General features: G+C 34.6%; 1 protein-coding gene across 1 annotated transcript in view; it reads left to right on the top strand.

Annotated features, from left to right (window-relative positions):
- The window catches only part of clybl (citrate lyase beta like), a 239,426-nt gene that overhangs the window by 102,692 nt on the left and 112,562 nt on the right, over positions 1–24,172 (top strand). Inside the window, exon 2 of the mRNA XM_061970736.1 lies at positions 20,030–20,240. Within this exon, the coding sequence (XP_061826720.1) occupies positions 20,030–20,240 (211 nt within the window). The remainder of the gene's footprint in view (positions 1–20,029; positions 20,241–24,172) is intronic.

The raw sequence follows: 24,172 nt of genomic DNA, 5'->3' as shown, positions 1-24,172 counted from the left end.
CAAGTTTTAGAGCACTTCATGCTTCCTGCTGCTGACCTGCTCTATGGAGATGGAGATTTCAAGTTCCAACAGGACTTGGCGCCTGCACACAGCGCAAAATCTACCCGTGCCTGGTTTACGGACCATGGTATTTCTGTTCTAAATTGGCCCGCCAACTCCCCTGACCTTAGCCCCATAGAAAATCTGTGGGGTATTGTGAAAAGGAAGATGCAGAGTGCCAGACCCAAAAACGCAGAAGAGTTGAAGGCCACTATCAGAGCAACCTGGGCTCTCATAACACCTGAGCAGTGCCAGAAACTCATCGACTCCATGCCACGCCGCATTAACGCAGTAATTGAGGCAAAAGGAGCTCCAACCAAGTATTGAGTATTGTACATGCTCATATTTTTCATTTTCATACTTTTCAGTTGGCCAACATTTCTAAAACTCCCTTTTTTGTATTAGCCTGAAGTAATGTTCTAATTTTGTGACACACGGAATTTTGGATTTTCATTTGTTGCCACTTCAAATCATCAAAATTAAATGAAATAAACATTTGAATGCATCAGTCTGTGTGCAATGAATAAATATAATGTACAAGTTACACCTTTTGAATGCAATTACTGAAATAAATCAAGTTTTTCAAAATATTCTAATTTACTGGCTTTTACCTGTATGTATATATATATATATATATATATATATATATATATATATATATATATATATAAATATAAGAAAATACTTGACTTTCAGTGAATTCTAGCTATATATATATATTTATTATATATATATATATATATATATATATATATATATATATATATATATATATATATATATATATATATATATATATGTGCTGCGCCATATACCCAACCAACCTTTTGACATATTTTCTTTGAAGACTATTCACTAAGCGCAATGGTTCCATAATGCACGTCTACAAGAAGCCAATCTAATTGGGTGGAACTGCTGCTTACACCACTCACAAGCAGATTAGAGCCAATAGAGTGACTGCAGGGCATGTGTGGAAGCGTTGTTGACAGGATTAAGTGGCTGTTGAAGTGACTTTATCTCCTTTATTTCTTTTTTTAAGAAGTGAAGAGAATCATTCCAGAAAAGCCTCCTCCTCATCCCTCTCCTTTTGTTACTCTTGCAGCCATCCCACAAAAGGATGCTCACACTATCCACCGCCACCAATATGATCCTTCTTAATTGCCTCTGACACAATACCAGATGAGGTTTCTCGCTGTAATTAAATGTGTCTCTATGAGAAACATTTAGCTTTTTTTAGTGAAGCGAGAGTGATAATTATTTGGTTGGAGGATGGTGTCCTATTGTGGTCGTGAAGAGTGTTTAAAGGAAACAAAAGACTACCACTTTTTGATTCATATTATGTTGCTTCGATTAACCGTTTAATGAGGGTAATTAATAAAAATGTATAGATTTAAATAAAAATGTACAAAGTTGCCAGAACTTGATATAAGTGGACATAGTTTCTGCATAAAGCGCACATAAAAGATCTGTGTGGCGCTAGTCTTGTCCCGATACCAATATTTTGGTACCAATACCAAAATTATTTAGATACTTTTAAGTACTTTTCTAAATAAAGGGCACCACAAAAAAATTGCCTTTATTTATTTATTTTATTTTACGGTACATTAAACATATGTTTATTATTGCAAGTTTGTCCTTAAATAAAATAGTGAACATACAAGACAACTTGTCTTTTAGTAGTAAGTAAACAAACAAAGGCTCCTAATTAGTCGTATGCAGTAACATATTGTGTCATTTATACACCTATTATTTTGTACACATTATTAAGGACAAGCGGTAGAAAATGAATTATTAATCTACACTAAACACTATTTCAGGAAACAAAAAAGTAATACAAACCAGTGGACAGTTATATCCTCCACATGAGTAATAGAACCAACATGATGGCAAAACGGAAACAAGAAAATGCCTAAAATGACAAAAAAAAGTCCCTCATGTAGTCTTTGGAATAATAATAATAAATATAATAATAATATTTCTGACAACCAGCATTCTCTGCAGTGGACGTTGTGTTTTGCATTAATAGGGCCAACATAGATGTGCACTGCAGAGTTTTGTTGTCCCAATACCAATACTTTTATTTCAATACTTTTCGGTACTTTTCTAAATAAAAGGGGACCACAAAAAATTGCATTATTGGCTTTATTTTTTTTGTAAAAATCTTAGGGTACATTAAACATATGTTTCTTATTGCAAAATAAATACATAAAATAGTGAACATACGAGACAACTTGTCTTTTAGTAGTAAGTAAACAAACAAAATCTACTAATTAGTCTGCTGACATATGCAGTAACATATTGTGTCATTTTCCATTCTATTTTTGTCAAAATTATTAAGGACAAGCGGTAGAAAATGAATTATTAATCTACACTAAATATTATTTCAGGAAACAAAAAAGAAAAAAGTAATACAAATGGAACACCAGTGGACAATTATATCCTCCACATGAGTAATAGAACCAACATGATGGCAAAACGGAAACAAGAAAATGCCTGAAATGACAAAAAAGTCACTCATGTAGTCTTTGGAATAATAATAATAATAATAATAATAATAATATTTCTGACAACCAGCATTCTCTGCAGTGGATGTTTGTGTTTTGCATAATAGGGCCAACACAGATGTACACTGCAGAGTAGTGTTGTCCCAATACCAATACTTTTATTTCAATACTTTTCGGTACTTTTCTAAATAAAAGGGGACCACAAAAAATTGCATTATTGGCTTTATTTTTTTTGTAAAAATCTTAGGGTACATTAAACATATGTTTCTTATTGCAAAATAAATACACAAAATAGTGAACATACAAGACAACTTGTCTTTTAGTAGTAAGTAAACAAACAAAGACTCCTAATTAGTCTATGCAGTAACATATTGTGTCATTTCCATTTTTTTTTTATTTTTGTCAAAATTATTAAGGACAAGCGGTAGAAAATGAATTATTAATCTACACTAAATATTATTTCAGGAAACAAAAAAGAAAAAAGTAATACAAATGGAACACCAGTGGACAATTATGTCCTCCATATGAGTAATAGAACCAACATGATGGCAAAACAGAAAAAAGAAAATGCCTAAAATGACAAAAAAGTCCCTAAGGTAGTCTTTGGAATAATAATAATAATAATAATAATAATAATAATAATAATAATAATAATATTTCTGACAACCAGCATTCTCTGCAGTGGACGTTTGTGTTTAGCAAAATAGGGCCAACACAGATGTACACTGCAGAGTAGTGTTGTCCCAATACCAATACTTTTTATTTCAATACTTTTCGGTACTTTTCTAAATAAAAGGGGACCACAAAAAATTGCATTATTGGCTTTATTTTTTTTGTAAAAATCTTAGGGTACATTAAACATATGTTTATCATTGCAAAAATAAATACATAAAATAGAGAACATACAAGACAACTTGTCTTTTAGTAGTAAGTAAACAAACAAAGACTCCTAATTAGTCTGCTGACGTATGCAGTAACATATTGTGTCATTTATACACCTATTATTTTGTACACATTATTAAGGACAAGCGGCAGCAAATTAATTATTAATCTACACTAAACATTATTTCAGGAAACAAAAAACAAAAAAGAAATACAAATGGAACACCAGTGGACAATTATATCCTCCACATGAGTAATAGAACCAACATGATGGCAAAACGGAAACAAGAAAATGCCTAAAATGACAAAAAAGTCCCTCATGTAGTCTTTGGAATAATAATAATAATAATAATAATAATAATAATATTAATAATAATAATAATATTTCTGACAACCAGCATTCTCTGCATTTTTTATTTCAATACTTTTCGGTACTTTTCTAAATAAAAGGGGACCACAAAAAATTGCATTATTGGCTTTATTTTTTTGTAAAAATCTCACGGTACATTAAACATATGTTTCTTATTGCAAGTTTGTCCTTAAATAAAGTAAACAAACAAAGTCTACTAATTTAGTCTGCTGACGTATGCAGTAACATATTGTGTCATTGTCCATTCTATTAGTTTGTCAACATCATTAAGGACAAGTGGTAGAAAATGAATTATTAATCTACACTAAATATTATTTCAGGAAACAAAAAAGAAAAAAGTAATACAAATGGAACACCAGTGGACATTTATGTCCTCCATATGAGTAATAGAACCAACATGATGGCAAAACAGAAAAAAGAAAATGCCTAAAATGACAAAAAAAGTCCCTAAGGTAGTCTTTGGAATAATAATAATAATAATATTTCTGACAACCAGCATTCTCTGCAGTGGACGTTTGTGTTTTGCAAAATAGGGCCAACACAGAGTAGTGTTGTCCCAATACCAATACTTTTATTTCAATACTTTTCGGTACTTTTCTAAATAAAAGGGGACCACAAAAAATTGCATTATTGGCTTTATTTTTTTTGTAAAAATCTTAGGGTACATTAAACATATGTTTCTTATTGCAAAATAAATACATAAAATAGTGAACATACAAGACAACTTGTCTTTAAGTAGTAAGTAAACAAACAAAGACTCCTAATTGGTCTATGCAGTAACATATTGTGTCATTTCCATTTTTTTTTATTTTTGTCAAAATTATTAAGGACAAGCGGTAGAAAATGAATTATTAATCTACACTAAATATTATTTCAGGAAACAAAAAAGTAATACAAATGGAACACCAGTGGACAATTATGTCCTCCATATGAGTAATAGAACCAACATGATGGCAAAACAGAAAAAAGAAAATGCCTAAAATGACAAAAAAGTCCCTAAGGTAGTCTTTGGAATAATAATAATAATAATATTTCTGACAACCAGCATTCTCTGCAGTGGACGTTTGTGTTTAGCAAAATAGGGCCAACACAGATGTGCACTGCAGAGTAGTGTTGTCCCAATACCAATATTTTTTATTTCAATACTTTTTGGTACTTTTCTAAATAAAAGGGGACCACAAAAAATTGCATTATTGGCTTTATTTTTTTTTGTAAAAATCTTAGGGTACATTAAACATATGTTTATTATTGCAAAATAAATACATAAAGTAGTGAACATACAAGACAACTTGTCTTTTAGTAGTAAGTAAACAAACAAAGACTCCTAATTAGTCTATGCAGTAACATATTGTCATTTCCATTTTTTTTTTTTTTTTTGTCAAAATTATTAAGGACAAGCGGTAGAAAATGAATTATTAATCTACACTAAATATTATTTCAGGAAAGAAAAAAGTAATACAAATGGAACACCAGTGGACAATTATGTCCTCCATATGAGTAATAGAACCAACATGATGGCAAAACAGAAAAAAGAAAATGCCTAAAATGACAAAAAAAAGTCCCTCATGTAGTCTTTGGAATAATAATAATAATAATAATAATAATATTTCTGACAACCAGCATTCTCTGCAGTGGACGTTTGTGTTTTGCAAAATAGGGCCAACACGGATGTGCACTGCAGAGTAGTGTTGTCCCGATACCAATACTTTTTATTTCAATACTTTTCGGTACTTTTCTAAATAAAAGGGGACCACAAAAAAATTGTACTAGTGGCTTTATTTTTTTTGTAAAAATCTTAGGGTACATTAAACATATGTTTCTTATTGCAAAATAAATACATAAAATAGTGAACATACAAGACAACTTGTCTTTTAGTAGTAAGTAAACAAACAAAGGCTCCTAATTAGTCTGCTGACATTTGCAGTAACATATTGTGTCATTTTCCATTCTATTTTTGTCAAAATTATTAAGGACAAGCGGTAGAAAATGAATTATTAATCTACACTAAATATTATTTCAGGAAACAAAAAAGAAAAAAGTAATACAAATGGAACACCAGTGGACAATCATATCCTCCATATGAGTAATAGAACCAACATGATGGCAAAACGGAAAAAAGAAAATGCCTAAAATGACAAAAAAGTCCCTAAGGTAGTCTTTGGAATAATAATAATAATAATATTTCTGACAACCAGCATTCTCTGCAGTGGACGTTTGTGTTTTGCATAACAGGGCCAACACAGATGTGCACTGCAGAGTAGTGTTGTCCCAATACCAATACTTTTATTTCAATACTTTTCGGTACTTTTCTAAATAAAAGGGGACCACAAAAAATTGCATTATTGGCTTTATTTTTTTTGGAAAAAAATCTTGGGGTACATTAAACATATGTTTCTTATTGCAAAATAAATACATAAAATAGTGAACATACAAGACAACTTGTCTTTTAGTAGTAAGTAAACAAACAAAGACTCCTAATTAGTCTGCTGACATATGCAGTAACATATTGTGTCATTTCCATTTTTTTTTATTTTTGTCAAAAGTATAAAGGACAAGCGGTAGAAAATGAATTATTAATCTACACTAAATATTATTTCAGGAAACAAAAAAGAAAAAAGAAATACAAATGGAACACCAGTGGACAATTATATCCTGCACATGAGTAATAGAACCAACATGATGGCAAAACAGAAAAAAGAAAATGCCTAAAATGACAAAAAGGTCCCTAAGGTAGTCTTTGGAATAATAATAATAATATTTCTGACAACCAGCATTCTCTGCAGTGGACGTTTGTGTTTTGCATATTAGGGCCAACACGGATGTGCACTGCAGAGTAGTGTTGTCCCGATACCAATACTTTTATTTCAATACTTTTCGGTACTTTTCTAAATAAAAGGGGACCACAAAAAATTGCATTATTGGCTTTATTTTTTTTGTAAAAATCTTAGGGTACATTAAACATATGTTTCTTATTGCAAAATAAATACATAAAATAGTGAACATACAAGACAACTTGTCTTTTAGTAGTAAGTAAACAAACAAAGACTCCTAATTAGTCTATGCAGTAACATATTGTGTCATTTCCATTTTTTTTTATTTTTGTCAAAATTATTAAGGACAAGCGGTAGAAAATGAAATATTAATCCACACTAAATATTATTTCAGGAAACAAAAAAGTAATACAAATGGAACACCAGTGGACAATTATGTCCTCCATATGAGTAATAGAGCCAACATGATGGCAAAACAGAAAAAAGAAAATGCCTAAAATGACAAAAAAGTCCCTAAGGTAGTCTTTGGAATAATAATAATAATAATATTTCTGACAACCAGCATTCTCTGCAGTGGACGTTTGTGTTTTGCATAATAGGGCCAACACAGATGTGCACTGCAGAGTTTTGTTGTCCCAATACCAATACTTTTATTTCAATACTTTTCGGTACTTTTCTAAATAAAAGGGGACCACAAAAAATTGCATTATTGGCTTTATTTTTTTTGTAAAAGTCTACATTAAACATATGTTTCTTATTGCAAAATAAATACATAAAATAGTGAACATACAAGACAACTTGTCTTTTAGTAGTAAGTAAACAAACAAAGGCTCCTAATTAGTCTGCTGTCATATGCAGTAACATATTGTGTCATTTATACACCTATTATTTTGTACACATTATTAAGGACAAGCGGTAGAAAATGAATTATTAATCTACACTAAACATTATTTCAGGAAACAAAAAAGTAATACAAACCAGTGGACAATTATATCCTCCACATGAGTAATAGAACCAACATGATGGCAAAACGAAAACAAGAAAATGCCTAAAATGACAAAAAAGTCCCTCATGTAGTCTTCGGAATAATAATAATAATAATAATAATAATAATATTTCTGACAATCAGCATTCTCTGTAGTGGACGTTTGTGTTTTGCAAAATAGGGCCAACACAGATGTGCACTGCAGAGTAGTGTTGTCCCAATACCAATATTTTTTATTTCAATACTTTTCGGTACTTTTCTAAATAAAAGGGGACCACAAAAAATTGCATTATTGGCTTTATTTTTTTTGTAAAAATCTTAGTGTACATTAAACATATGTTTCTTATTGCAAAATAAATACACACAATAGTGAACATACAAGACAACTTGTCTTTTAGTAGTAAGTAAACAAACAAAGTCTTCTAATTAGTCTGCTGTCATATGCAGTAACATATTGTGTCATTTCCATTTTTTTTTATTTTTGTCAAAATTATTAAGGACAAGCGGTAGAAAATGAATTATTAATCTACACTAAATATTATTTCAGGAAACAAAAAAGAAAAAAGTAATACAAATGGAACACCAGTGGACAATCATATCCTCCATATGAGTAATAGAACCAACATGATGGCAAAACAGAAAAAAGAAAATGCCTAAAATGACAAAAAAAAAGTCCCTAAGGTAGTCTTTGGAATAATAATAATAATAATATTTCTGACAACCAGCATTCTCTGCAGTGGACGTTTGTGTTTTGCAAAATAGGGCCAACACGGATGTACACTGCAGAGTAGTGTTGTCCCAATACCAATATTTTTTATTTCAATACTTTTCGGTACTTTTCTAAATAAAAGGGGACCACAAAAAATTGCATTATTGGCTTTATTGTTTTTGTAAAAATCTTTCGGTACATTAAACATATGTCTCTTATTGCAAAATAAATACATAAAATAGTGAACATACAAGACAACTTGTCTTTTAGTAGTAAGTAAACAAACAAAGGCTCCTAATTAGTCTGCTGTCATATGCAGTAACATATTGTGTCATTTATACACCTATTATTTTGTACACATTATTAAGGACAAGCGGTAGAAAATGAATTATTAATCTACACTAAACATTATTTCAGGAAACAAAAAAGTAATACAAACCAGTGGACAATTAATATCCTCCACATGAGTAATAGAACCAACATGATGGCAAAACGAAAACAAGAAAATGCCTAAAATGACAAAAAAAGTCCCTCATGTAGTCTTCGGAATAATAATAATAATAATAATAATAATAATATTTCTGACAACCAGCATTCTCTGTAGTGGACGTTTGTGTTTTGCATAATAGGGCCAACACAGATGTACACTGCAGAGTAGTGTTGTCCCAATACCAATACTTTTATTTCAATACTTTTCGGTACTTTTCTAAATAAAAGGGGACCACAAAAAATTGCATTATTGGCTTTATTTTTTTTGTAAAAATCTTAGGGTACATTAAACATATGTTTCTTATTGCAAAATAAATACACAAAATAGTGAACATACAAGACAACTTGTCTTTTAGTAGTAAGTAAACAAAAGTCTTCTAATTAGTCTATGCAGTAACATATTGTGTCATTTCCATTTTTTTTTATTTTTGTCAAAATTATTAAGGACAAGCGGTAGAAAATGAATTATTAATCTACACTAAATATTATTTCAGGAAACAAAAAAGAAAAAAGTAATACAAATGGAACACCAGTGGACAATTATGTCCTCCATATGAGTAATAGAACCAACATGATGGCAAAACAGAAAAAAGAAAATGCCTAAAATGACAAAAAAGTCCCTAAGGTAGTCTTTGGAATAATAATAATAATAATAATAATAATAATAATAATAATAATATTTCTGACAACCAGCATTCTCTGCAGTGGACGTTTGTGTTTTGCAAAATAGGGCCAACACAGATGTGCACTGCAGAGTAGTGTTGTCCCAATACCAATATTTTTTATTTCAATACTTTTTGGTACTTTTCTAAATAAAAGGGGACCACAAAAAATTACATTATTGGCTTTATTTTTTTTGTAAAAATCTTAGAATACATTAAACATATGTTTCTTATTGCAAAATAAATATATAAAATAGTGAACATACGAGACAACTTGTCTTTTAGTAGTAAGTAAACAAACAAAGGCTCCTAATTAGTCTGCTGTCATATGCAGTAACATATTGTGTCATTTCCATTTTTTTTTATTTTTGTCAAAATTATTAAGGACAAGCGGTAGAAAATGAATTATTAATCTACACTAAATATTATTTCAGGAAACAAAAAAGAAAAAAGTAATACAAATGGAACACCAGTGGACAATTATGTCCTCCATATGAGTAATAGAACCAACATGATGGCAAAACGGAAAAAAGAAAATGCCTAAAATGACAAAAAAAGTCCTTCATGTAGTCTTTGGAATAATAATAATAATAATAATAATAATAATAATATTTCTGACAACCAGCATTCTCTGCAGTGGACGTTTGTGTTTTGCATAACAGGGCCAACACAGATGTGCACTGCAGAGTAGTGTTGTCCCAATACTTTTCGGTATTTTTTTCTAAATAAAAGGGGACCCCAAAAAATGGTATTATTGGCTTTTTTTTTTTTGTAAAAATCTTTCGGTACATTAAACATATGTCTCTTATTGCAAAATAAATACATAAAATAGTGAACATACAAGACAACTTGTCTTTTAGTAGTAAGTAAACAAACAAAGGCTCCTAATTAGTCTGCTGTCATATGCAGTAACATATTGTGTCATTTATACACCTATTATTTTGTACACATTATTAAGGACAAGCGGTAGAAAATGAATTATTAATCTACACTAAACACTATTTCAGGAAACAAAAAAGTAATACAAACCAGTGGACAATTATATCCTCCACATGAGTAATAGAACCAACATGATGGCAAAACGAAAACAAGAAAATGCCTAAAATGACAAAAAAGTCCCTCATGTAGTCTTTGGAATAATAATAATAATAATAATAATAATATTTCTGACAACCAGCATTCTCTGCAGTGGACGTTTGTGTTTTGCATAATAGGGCCAACACAGATGTGCACTGCAGAGTTTTGTTGTCCCAATACCAATACTTTTATTTCAATATTTTTCGGTACTTTTCTAAATAAAAGGGGACCACAAAAAATTGCATTATTGGCTTTATTGTTTTTGTAAAAATCTTTCGGTACATTAAACATATGTTTCTTATTGCAAAATAAATATATAAAATAGTGAACTCAATGTAAAGTGCTTTTTACAAATAAAATCTATTATTATTATTATTATTACAGTTGAATAGGCCTCCTGTATATGATATGTACTATAAATGAGGAGTTGTAGCTTCGCTGGAGAACTACAAACACGACTGCATTGCAGCATTTTGTCTTATACACCACAAGTTTTTTTTAATATTCACAGCATTAAAGCTATTAAAAAAAAAAGTCAACTTTTTACCACAATCTAGCTAAAATAGCTCCTGATTGAGAAGTTGAGAATTGTTTGTAGACTTTAAACATTTGTCACTTTATAAATCACCTGAACACAATTTCAATTTAAAATGTGTGTGTTTTTAAGGCTCATTGTGGTCATGTAAATGGTCAGCCAACAAACAGCACTGTTGTTTTGTTAGAAGTGTCTTTAGCCTCAACTTCGTTAGTGTCTTCAATGGCCAGATTAACCTGATTGTCAGCTGATGGAGGGAAAAAACAAAAAACTTTACAGGACAAAGTTTTAACGCTTAAGAAAAACAGACAGTTTGTGCTCGCTTTACCAAGTATGACATTACCTTCCCGGTAAGGTCTATTCAGGTGTACTGGAGAGGAGGCTACGCCGGATAGTCGAACCTCGGATTCAGGAGGAACAGTGTGGTTTTCGTCCTGGTCGTGGAACTGTGAACCAGCTCTATACTCTCGGCAGGGTCCTTGAGGGTGCATGGGAGTTTGCCCAACCAGTCTACATGTGCTTTGTGGACTTGGAGAAGGCATTCGACCGTGTACCCCGGGAAGTCCTGTGGGGAGTGCTCAGAGAGTATGGGGTAACGGACTGTCTGATTGTGGCAGTTCGCTCCCTGTATGATCAGTGCCAGAGCTTGGTCCGCATTGCCGGCAGTAAGTCGGACACGTTTCCAGTGAGGGTTGGACTCCGCCAAGGCTGCCCTTTGTCACCCATTCTGTTCATAACCTTTATGGACAGAATTTCTAGGCGCAGTCAAGGCGTTGAGGGGGTCTGGTTTGGTGGCTGCAGGATTAGGTCTCTGCTTTTTGCAGATGATGTGGTCCTGATAGCTTCCTCCGGCCAAGATCTTCAGCTCTCACTGGATCGGTTCGCAGCCGAGTGTGAAGCGACTGGGATGGGAATCAGCACCTCCAAGTCCGAGTCCATGGTTCTCTCCCGGAAAAGGGTGGAGGGCCATCTCCGGGTTGGGGAGGAGATCTTGCCCCAAGTGGAGGAGTTCAAGTACCTCGGAGTCTTGTTCACGAGTGGGGGAAGAGTGGATCGTGAGATCGACAGGCGGATCGGTGCGGCGTCTTCAGTAATGCGGACGCTGTATCGATCCGTTGTGGTGAAGAAGGAGCTGAGCCGGAAGGCAAAGCTCTCGATTTACCGGTCGATCTTCGTTCCCATCCTCACCTATGGTCATGAGCTTTGGGTTATGACCGAAAGGACAAGATCACGGGTACAAGCGGCCCAAATGAGTTTCCTCCGCCGAGTGGCGGGGCTCTCCCTTAGAGATAGGGTGAGAAGCTCTGTCATTCGGGGGGAGCTCAAAGTAAAGCCGCTGCTCCTCCACATCGAGAGGAGCCAGATGAGGTGGTTCGGGCATCTGGTCAGGATGCCACCCGAACGCCTCCCTAGGAAGGTGTTTCGGGCACGTCCGACCGGTAGGAGGCCACGGGGAAGACCCAGGACACGATGGGAAGACTATCTCTCCCGGCTGGCCTGGGAACGCCTCGGGATCCCCCGGGAGGAGCTGGACGAAGTGGCTGGGGAGAGGGAAGTCTGGGCTTCCCTGCTTAAGCTGCTGCCCCCGCGACCCGACCTCAGATAAGCGGAAGAAGATGGATAGATGGATGGACATTACTTGACTCTAAATTGCTTTGAAAACTAACAAGTATGTTTATGTCATACTTGCCAACCCTCCCGGATTTTCCGAGAGACTCCCGAAATTCAGCGCCTCTCCCGAAAACCTCCCGGGACAAAATTTTCTCCCGAAAATCTCCCGAAATGCGGACCTGAGTGATGTGTCAACAGCCTGTTTTCACGTCCGCTTTCCCACAATATAAACAGCATGCCTGCCCAATCACATTATAACTGTAGAATGAACCCAGTTCTTGGGTTCTTATGTGGGTTTATTGTTAGGCAGTTTCATTAACGTCCTCCCAGCGCGGCAACAACACACAACAACAGCAGTCACGTTTTCGTCTACCGTAAAGCAGTTCGTCTGCCGTAAACAGCAATGTTGTGACACTCTTAAACAGGACGATACTGCCATCTACTGTACATGCATATGTGACAATAACATCTAGGGCTTTTAGAGAGTGCAGTGCACAACTGCGCATACAACAAGGAGACGAAGCAGAATGCATACCTGCCAACTACTCCGGTTTTCCCGTAATTCGTACGGTTTTCATCAACCTATTCCGGGTTACGGTTGCAGTGATAAAAAATACGGTTTTTCATTAATTTAAAAAAAAAAAGGGTGAAAACTACGCGAATTGCACCTTGTGCAGACAAGATTTTTCGATCGGACACGGAGGAATTAGCGATGTAAAAGACCACGTTGGGAGAAAAAAACACAAGTCTAATGCCGTTGCTAGCGATACAAGTGGAAAACTTTCAACGTTTTTCGTCGCCCAAACAGATTCTTTGGATGTGATAAATGCCGAAGTTTTATTTACGGAGGCAATAATTGAGCATGAATTTCCAATCGCACTGGCTGATCACATGGGACAGTTAAATGTTTGTAATGCAACCTTTAAAAATCATTACGCGGTGATCGCGGCCCCAAAAATAAACTTTTCTTGCATGATAATGTCCAGAAAAATTCGCTTTATATTACTATAGAGTCCTTTTAACGAATGAGTGTGATGGTTTATCACAAACCTTAAATGAAAGAAGTCCTTTGTTCTCCTGCACCATGCATGCGCTTTGGCCTTGCTTCGTGTTTGGTGCGCAATCCTGTCGGCTGTATTTCACAGCACGACATACTGTTAAAAGTGTTTATACTATTTATGCTTTCAAGTCCAAGTTGAAGAAATCTTGTTAAATGTTGACAGCATAACTACCAAAATACAGAAGTATGTCCTTAATATTTTTGCAGTGCTATTTCTGTTGAAAAGTTCAAATGATTACATTAGAGATGTGATGTGCCACTTTTCAAGTGTCTGATGGCTTCAATTAATTGTCATTAATTTTTCATATTTTGAATTCTTTTGAAAGGCTTACAAAAAAAACTACATTTGAATTGTAATTCCATGCTATTGACAGGACTATTAATTTTAATGAAGTTAGCTTACCATGTTTACAGTATGATAATTGTGATAGAAATGTGAATTTTAGGCACAGAATATTTTTTACAATTGAACAAGGCAGTAGATTATACAAGCTTGGACAGAAAGTTAATAATGACACCAATTTTGTTTAGTACTGTTTTACCATTTGTTTACTGTAAAAAGTGTTTATACTGTTTATACTTTCAATGAACAAATTGAAGTCTTGTGAAAGGTTGACAGGATAACTGGCATTAACTGTCAAAATAATTTCAAACTATTGAAGTTAGCTTACAGAATAAACATGTCAATCAACCCATATGATTTTTGCTGTAATATTTTTGTTTTGAAAAGTCACTGTGACTGATAGAAAAGTGATGGTTTTAGCAACATTTTAACCTGTCTGAATGCTAATAATCATTTTGCGTCGGGGGGCGAAGCCCTGAACCCTCCACCAGGACTTTGTCCTGGACCTACCGGGGCCTGCGGCCCTTGGACCCTGGCTACTAGGTTTTTCTGATTTCAGAAGTTGGCAGGTATGAGAATGCATCATCAGAGAGGGTGTTCAGCATGGTTAGAAAAATAGTGACAGAGAATAGGACAAGGATGGACAATTCAACAATTAACTCAACAATGAGTAGATGAGTGTTGTGTGTGTATATGTGTAAATAAATGAACACTGAAATTCAAGTATTTCTCTTATTTATATATATATATATATATATATATATATATATATATATATATATATATATATATATATATATATATATATATATATATATATATAGACTATCATATGTAGGTCAGCATAAGATTTTCCACCATCCCCTTTTTTACGTTTTTGCATTTCAATCAATACTGTAAATATGCGCTGGGCTTCACAAAGTAAACATTTGGTATAAGTTGTTGAGAGGATTTAGCGGAGGGGAGCATAGGAAAACCTGTTTGTAGACTCAATATTTGCTTTTGTCAAGCCTGGAAAGTACGCTCAACCTGGTAATCTGATTTGTTAGGAATTAGTTCTGTTATCAGTGGGGAAGCAGAACATTGCGAGGTATTTAGTGCGTCACGGCTTTGCAACAAAGATTTCCGTAAAACAGATTGTTTCTCGGAAAAAAAAAGTGAACAATCAGTTTTGTTATGCAAAAACCACTAAAGAGTTTTCTCAAAGTAATCCTGGGGTAATGTGGTATGGTGTGAAGCCTGGATTTGATTTTCCCGTTTAGCACTGCCAGACATGGTATTTTTACGACATTTTACAAGAATGTGAAAGAGTAGTAGGGCTGTTTTTAGAATAGTCAACTATCCAACTGTATGATTCGAAGGAGTCTGATTCATTTATCAACCTCCCAGTCTGATTGTTGGACGTTAAACAACTCCTTCTTTTTCGGTGGCAGGCAGATAAACTATATTGCCAAAAGTATTTGGCCACCTGCCTTGACTCCATACTTGCCAACCTTGAGACCTCCGATTTCGGGAGGTGGGGGGGCGTGGTTGGGGGCGTGGCGCTGTTGGGGGCGTGGTTAAGAGGGGAGGAGTATATTTACAGCTAGAATTCACTAAATCAAGTATTTCATATTATATATATATATATATATATATACATATATACATATATATGTCTTAATAAGGTTATCCAAAAAATAGTGCTCGATACCGTAGTAGAGCGCAATATATGTATGTGTGGGAAAAAAAATCACAAGACTACTTCATCTCTACAGGCCTGTTTCATGAGGGTTTCCCTCAATCATCAGGAGATTTTAATGGAAGCATTCACATACCTTGGTTTATATAGGGCACAGAGTGGGTGGGTACAGGCTGGTGTAGGGGCGTGGTGATTGGCTCATGTGTTACCCTAGGAGGTGTTTCCGTCTGTGGCGGCATGCTGTAACAATTTCGCTGCGCTTGTTGAGGGATGACAGGTCTGGACGGTATATAATAAACAGTTTCTCTTTCAAGCATAGGTTGCATCTTTTATTACCACTATTGTAAGGTGTGCTGGATGCAAGAATTTGCCATGTTATTGAATATTCAACATTATTGTCTTTGAGGTCCCAAATGTGTTTGCTGAGTTCTGTGGTATTCCGCAGGTTTTGGTTCCTGAAAGAAGCCTTGTGATTGTTCCATCTGGTTTTGAATTCTCCCTCGGTTAATCCTACATATGTGTCGGATGTGTTAATGTCCTTGCGTATTACCTTAGATTGGTAGACAACTGATGTTTGTAAGCACCCCCCGTTGAGAGGACAATCAGGTTTCTTTCGACAGTTACAGCCTTTGTTGGTTTTGGAGTCGCTCTGTCTGGGGGCCGACGGCTCATTTGCAATTGTTTTGTTGTGGTTTGAGATGATTTGTCGTATATTGTTCATGCAGCTGTAGCTCAATTTAATGTTGTTCTTGTTGAATACTTTTCTTAGGGTGTTGTCTTTGGGGAAGTGTTTGTCAATCAGACTGAGGAATTTGTGTCCAATGTTAGTTGAGACGTTTTTGCTGTATGGGGGGTTGTACCAGATGATGTCGTTTCGTTTTCTGTTCTTTTTTGGCTGGTTTCCTGGCGTGGGTTCATAGGTGAGGGTGAAATTGTATCCGCTTTATATATGCATATATGCATATATATATATATATATATATATATATATATATATATATATATATATACATACATATATACATACATATATATATATATATATATATATATATATATATATATATATATATATATACATATATATTCATATATATACATATATATTTATATACACATGTGTATATATATATATATATGTATATATATATATATATGTATATATATCTATATCTATATGTATATATATGTATATATATATGTATATATATATATATATATGTATGTATATATACATATATATATATATATGTATGTATATATATGTATGTATATATATATATATATATGTATATATATATATGTATATATATGTGTATATATATATATGTATATATGTATATATATACCTGTGTATATATATATATATATATATATATGTGTATATATATATGTATATATATGTATATATATGCATATATATGTATATATATCTACATCCTGAAAATATGCAAACAAAACTGTGTTTAGATAATTGATACTTCAAACTTGCACAAATATAACATGAATATAACATAACTTGGTTTCTGAGAGCTTCAAAATGTAATGAATAAAATGCTAAAGTTGTTGATAAACAAGCAATTATTTTAATAATTAAATATGGTCATTTTAAATGAATTATTATGATAATTTAAAATTAATTATTTCAAATATGTTTATTTTAATGTACCGGCATAATTCTATGGCTGGATGTAATAAGGAGTCAGAAAAAATACAAATAAAAATACAATTAATTTTGATGTTTTTAGCAAAATACAGTAAAAATTTAATAAATATATTTATTTTTAGGTAAGATAAACATAAAAATACAATGTATCTCTAGTCTGGATGATTTAGTTCTTGTCACCCTGTTGTCCTCCCGTCGTGAAAAAAGGCTGTCCTCACTCAGGTCCGCATGGAGCTGGAAGGGGCGTGGCCTCCAGCTCCGGCTGAAAATCGGGAGAATGTTTGTCCCGGGAGGTTTTCGGGCGAGGCGCTGAATTTCGGGAGTCCATCCATCCATCCATCTTCTTCCGCTTATCCGAGGTCGGGTCGCGGGGGCAGCAGCCTAAGCAGGGAAGCCCAGACTTTCCTCTCCCCAGCCACTTCATCCAGTTCTTCCCGGGGGATCCCGAGGCGTTCCCAGGCCAGCCGGGAGACATAGTCTTCCCAACGTGTCCTGGGTCTTCCCCGTGGCCTCCTACCGGTCGTACGTGCCCGAAAGACCCCCCGAGGGAGGCGTTCCGGTGGCATCCTGACCAGATGCCCAAACCACCTCATCTGGCTCCTCTCCATGTGGAGGAGCAGTGGCTTTACTTTGAGCTCCCCCCGGATGACAGAGCTTCTCACCCTATCTCTAAGGGAGAGCCCTGCCACCCGGCGGAGGAAACTCGTTTCGGCCGCCTGTACCCGTGATCTTGTCCTTTCGGTCATAACCCAAAGCTCATGACCATAGGTAAGGATGGGAACGTAGATTGACCGGTAAATTGAGAGCTTTGCCTTCCGGCTCAGCTCCTTCTTCACCACAACGGATCGATACAGCGTCCGCATTACTGAAGATGCCGCACCGATCCGCCTGTCGATCTCACGATCCACTCTTCCCTCACTCGTGAACAAGACTCCGAGGTACTTGAACTCCTCCACTTGGGGCAGGGTCTCCTCCGCAACCCGGAGATGGCACTCCACCCTTTTCCGGGCGAGAACCATGGACTCGGACTTGGAGGTGCTGATTCTCATCCCAGTCGCTTCACACTCGGCTGCGAACCGATCCAGTGAGAGCTGAAGATCCTGGCCAGATGAAGCCATCAGGACCACATCATCTGCAAAAAGCAGAGACCTAATCCTGCAGCCACCAAACCGGATCCCCTCAACGCCTTGACTGCGCCTAGAAATTCTGTCCATAAAAGTTATGAACAGAATCGGTGACAAAGAGCAGCCCAACCCTCACTGGAAACGTGTCCGACTTACTGCCGGCAATGCGGACCAAGCTCTGACACTGATCATACAGGGAGCGGACCGCCACAATCAGACAGTCCGATACCCCATACTCTCTGAGCACTCCCCACAGGACTTCCCGAGGGACATGGTCGAATGCCTTCTCCAAGTCCACAAAGCACATGTAGACTGGTTGGGCACCCTCAAGGACCCTGCCGAGAGTATAGAGCTGGTCCACAGTTCCACGACCAGGACGAAAACCACACTGTTCCTCCTGAATCCGAGGTTCGACTATCCGGCGTAGCCTCCTCTCCAGTACACCTGAATAGACCTTACCGGGAAGGCTGAGGAGTGTGATCCCACGATAGTTAAAACACACCCTCCGGTTCCCCTTCTTAAAGAGAGGAATTGATATAAATAAAATAAATTGAGAGCTTTGCCTTCCGGCTCAGCCCCTTCTTCACCACAACGGATCGATACAGCGTCCGCATTACTGAAGACGCCGCACCGATTTGCTTGTCGATCTCACCATCCACTTTTCCCTCACTCGTGAACAAGACTCCGAGGTACTTGAACTCCTCTACTTGGGGCAAGATCTCCTCCCCAACCCGGAGATGGCACTCCACCCTTTTCCGGGCGAGAACCATGGACTCGGACTTGGAGGTGCTGATTCTCATCCCAGTCGCTTCACACTCGGCTGCGAACCGATCCAGTGAGAGCTGAAGATCCTGGCCAGATGAAGCCATCAGGACCACATCATCTGCAAAAAGCAGAGACCTAATCCTGCAGCCACCAAACCGGATCCCCTCAACGCCTTGACTGCGCCTAGAAATTCTGTCCATAAAAGTTTCGAACAGAATCGGTGACAAAGGGCAGCCTTGGGAGTCTCCCGGAAAATTTGTGAGGGTTGGCATGTATGAGGGGAAACCCTGGGCTATTTAGCCTTGGCGGAGGTCTCTGCTTAGCTCTATGACTCTGCTACAACTCCAACAACAATCAAGCTCCCTCCCCCTTAACTTCATCCATTCATTTTTCCGCCCTGCCCAGACACTGAGCAGCGTGGCCACATTAGCATATGACTGAGCGCAATGTTTGGGTGGATTTGTTCCCCGACAAAGAAAACTAAAGCCCAGGTCATCGCATCTCCCTCCACTTCAATGAGCAGCTGAAGGGCAAACGGAACCCACAAAAAAAAAAAACCAAAACATTTGGAGACTTTCACTCTATATATAGTCTGCCATGTTTAGCATTCAAACTGTATATATTAGGAAGATGAATGCAACAACAACCTTTAATTATTCAGTGTCCTTAACCCTCCGTTTAGCTCATAAGTAATTCATGCCACAAAGATGTGATTTACCGTGTGCTTATGTTCCGCATATATATTGCTGTTAACAGGGACGGTGGTTGGCTCCTGCCCGCCGCCCGGTTGCATACCAAAGGATGGCGTCACCACCATGACAATGCAGGGTCCTCGCTGCCCTACGTACCCCGCAGAGCCGTGCTCTACTGCCCCGGCGATGACGAGCGCAAACTGAGGAAGCTGGCCACCCTGGACGTGGACTGTGCCGTCTTGGACTGTGAGGATGGCGTCGCCCTCAGCAAAAAGGTCAGACCCGCCCTCACAGTCCTCACCACTGCATTGAGACTCCAATTCCTGTTTGCCATCACTTTGTAATACAATGCTAACATTTGCAGATGTTTAGTACCGTATTCTTCGGACTATAAGTGGCAGTTTTTTTCATAGTTTGGCCGACTTATACTCAGGAGCGACTTATGTGTGAAATGATGAACACATTATAATATTATTGATCTCATTCACGTAAGAGACTAGACCAGGGGGTGCTCATTACGTCGATCGCGAGCTACCGGTCGATCTCGGAGGGTGTGTCAGTCGATCACCAGCCGGGCATTAAAAAAATAGTCCTAAAAATGAGCGATCATAAATCTTCACTATGACGTCACTTTCGTCACTTGATTGACATTCACGGCACCCGAGGGTCTTCTGAGATGCCAGCTCATTAAAATGACCGACTGGAAGGCGAGGAACACTTTATTTCAACAGACTCTGGCGCCGTACCTGTCGTCAAAACTCCAAAGACCCGACTGCACAGTTGCACAGTTGCGCTACCAAAACAAGAGTCTCAGAAAGCTGGCGTGCACAAGCTAGCAAGCTACGGAGTTTGCCGACAATGTATTTCTTGTAAAGTGTATACAAAGGAGTACGGAAGCTGGATAAATAAGATGCCAAAAACCAACCACTTTCATGTGGTATTGGACAGAAAGGAGGACTTTTTTTCTCCTCCGTTCGAAAATGCGGACGTTTTTAGTACCACTGTCTGATTCCAATCAATGCAAGTCATCAGAATCAGGTAATACACCAACTTATATTCTTGTCTTCATGAAAGAAAGGAATCTATATGTGCTAAACATGCCTGTATTATCTTTAAACACCTTAACTTGTTAACAATATTAACTATATATGTTAAACATGCTTGTATTACCATTAAACACCTTTAACTTGTTAACAATATTAACTATGTGTTAAACATGCTTGTATTATCTTTAAACACCTTTAACTTATTAACAATAATAACTATATGTGTTAAACATGCTTGTATTATCTTTAAACACCTTTAATGTATTAACAATATTAACTATATGTGTTAAACATGCTTGTATTATCTTTAAACACCTTTAACTTGTTAACAATATTAACTATATGTGTTAAACGTGCTTGTATTATCTTTAAACACCTTTAATTTATTAACAATATTAACTATATGTGTTAAACATGCTTGTATTATCTTTAAACACCTTTAATTTATTAACAATATTAACTATATGTGTTAAACATGCTTGTATTATCATTAAACACCTTTAACTTGTTAACAATATTAACTATATGTGTTAAACATGCTTGCATGGCTACAGGCTACCCTTGTGGTAAATTTTAAATGTGCTTTATAAATAAAGTTGATTTGATTTGATTTAAACACCTTTAACTTGTTAACAATATTAACTATATGTATTAAACATACTTGTATTATCATTAAACACCTTTAATTTATTAACAATATTAACTATATGTATTAAACATTCTTGTATTATCATTAAACACCTTTAACTTATTAACAATATTAACTATATGTGTTAAACATGCTTGTATTATCATTAAACACCTTTAACTTATTAACAATATTAACTATATGTGTTAAACATGCTTGTATTATCATTAAACACCTTTAACTTGTTAACAACATTAACTATATGTATTAAACATACTTGTATTATCATTAAACACCTTTAATTTATTAACTATATGTATTAAACATTCTTGTATTATCATTAAACACCTTTAATTTATTAACAATATTAACTATGTGTATTAAACATTCTTGTATTATCATTAAACACCTTTAACTTATTAACAATATTAACTATATGTGTTAAACATGCTTGTATTATCATTAAACACCTTTAACTTGTTAACAATATTAACTATATGTATTAAACATGCTTGCATTATCTTTAAACACCTTTAACTTGTTAACAACATTAACTATATGTATTAAACATACTTGTATTATCATTAAACACCTTTAATTTATTAACTATATGTATTAAACATTCTTGTATTATCATTAAACACCTTTAATTTATTAACAATATTAACTATGTGTTAAACATGATTGCATTATCATTAAACACCTTTAATTTATTAACAATATTAACTATATGTGTTAAACATGCTTGCATTATCATTAAACACCTTTAACTTGTTAACAAAAACATATATTTCATAAATAAGTAAATATAAATGATATATATGAATGAGGTAGATCCCCACGACTTGATCAATTGAAAAGTAGCTCGCCTGCAGAAAAAGTGTGAGCACCCCTGACTTTATATCATGGTGCATATCTGGAAGATGTATATAAACATTGTGCAATATCTCTATTAAAGTCTTAATTGCTGCATGCATAAATGATAACAATTGTAATTAAGGTGTATGCAGCAAGTAAATTACAATTATTTGTCTCGTGCCGTTCTAGTTGTGATCCTCTCCGCTCAGGCCGACAAGTGCTCCGACTTAATCCTAAACTACCTAAGTAAGATGTTTAAAACAAGTACATTTTCTCCCTATCTTGAAAAAATTGTTTTACCTTGAACATTTTTTTTTACCTTGAAAATCATTTGTTTACCTTGAAAATCATTTTTAACCTTGAAAAAAAAAATTTACCTTGAAAATGTTTTTATACCTTGAAAATCATTTGTCTACCTTGAAAATCATTTTTAACCTTGAAAAAAAATTTTACCTAGAAATTTTTTTTTTACCTTGAAAATCATTTTTTACCTTGAAAAAAAAATTTTACCTTGAAAATAAATTTTACCTTGAAAAATTTTTTTTACCTTGAAAATCATTTTTTACCTTGAAAAACAAATTTTACCTTGAAAAAAAATGTTTACCTTGAAAATCATTTTTAACCTTGAAAAACATTTTTTTCCTTGAAAATCATTTTTTACCTTGAAAAAAAAATGTTACCTTGAAAAAAAAGTTACCTTGAAAAAAAATTTTTACCTTGAAAATCATTTGTTTACCTTGAAAATCATTTTTAACCTTGAAAAAAAAATGTTACCTTGAAAAAAAATTTTTACCTTGAAAATCATTTGTTTACCTTGAAAATCATTTTTAACCTTGAAAAAAATTTTTTACCTTGAAAATCATTTTTTACCTTGAAAAAAAAATGTTGCCTTGAAACATTTTTTTTACCTTGAAAATCATTTGTTTACCTTGAAAATCATTTTTAACCTTGAAAAAATTTTTTTACCTTGAACATTTTTTTTTACCTTGAAAATAATTTTTTACCTTGAAAATCATGTTTTAACTTAAAACATTTTTTCTAAATTTTTAAAAAATTTTAAAGTTTTTTTTATTTTATTTTTTATTTTTGTAATTTTTTTTAAATTTTTAAAAAAAAAAATTAATTTTTTTTAAATTTTTAAAAAAAATAATTATTTTTTTTTAAATTTTTTGTAAAAAAAAATTTAATTTTTTTTTAAAAATTTAAAAAAATGTTTAAATTTTTTTTAATTTTTTTTTAAAATTTAAAAACATTTTTTAATTTTTAATTTTTTTTTAAATTTTTTAAAATATTTTTAATTTTTTAAAATATTTTTTAATTTTTTAAAATATTTTCAAATATTTTTAAATATTTTTTAATATTTAAACTTTTTTTTAAACTTTTTTAAACTTTTTTAAACTTTTTTAAAACTTTTTAAAACTTTTTTTTAACTTTTTAAATTCTTTTTTACCCTAACCCTAATCTTAACCCTAACCCTAACCCTAACCCTGTATACTTTTGACCCAGCACATTTGCTCACATTTTCAGTAGACCCATAATAAATTCATAAAAGAAGCAAACTTCATGAATGTTTTTTGTGACCAACAAGTATGTGCTCCAATCACTCTATCACAAAAAAATAAGAGTTGTAGAAATGATTGGAACCTCAAGACAGCCATGACATGATGTTCTTTAC

Source organism: Nerophis lumbriciformis, linkage group LG13, assembly GCF_033978685.3.
Source record: "Nerophis lumbriciformis linkage group LG13, RoL_Nlum_v2.1, whole genome shotgun sequence".
NCBI lineage: Eukaryota > Metazoa > Chordata > Actinopteri > Syngnathiformes > Syngnathidae > Nerophis > Nerophis lumbriciformis.
This window is presented reverse-complemented; position numbering and strand designations above follow the sequence as displayed.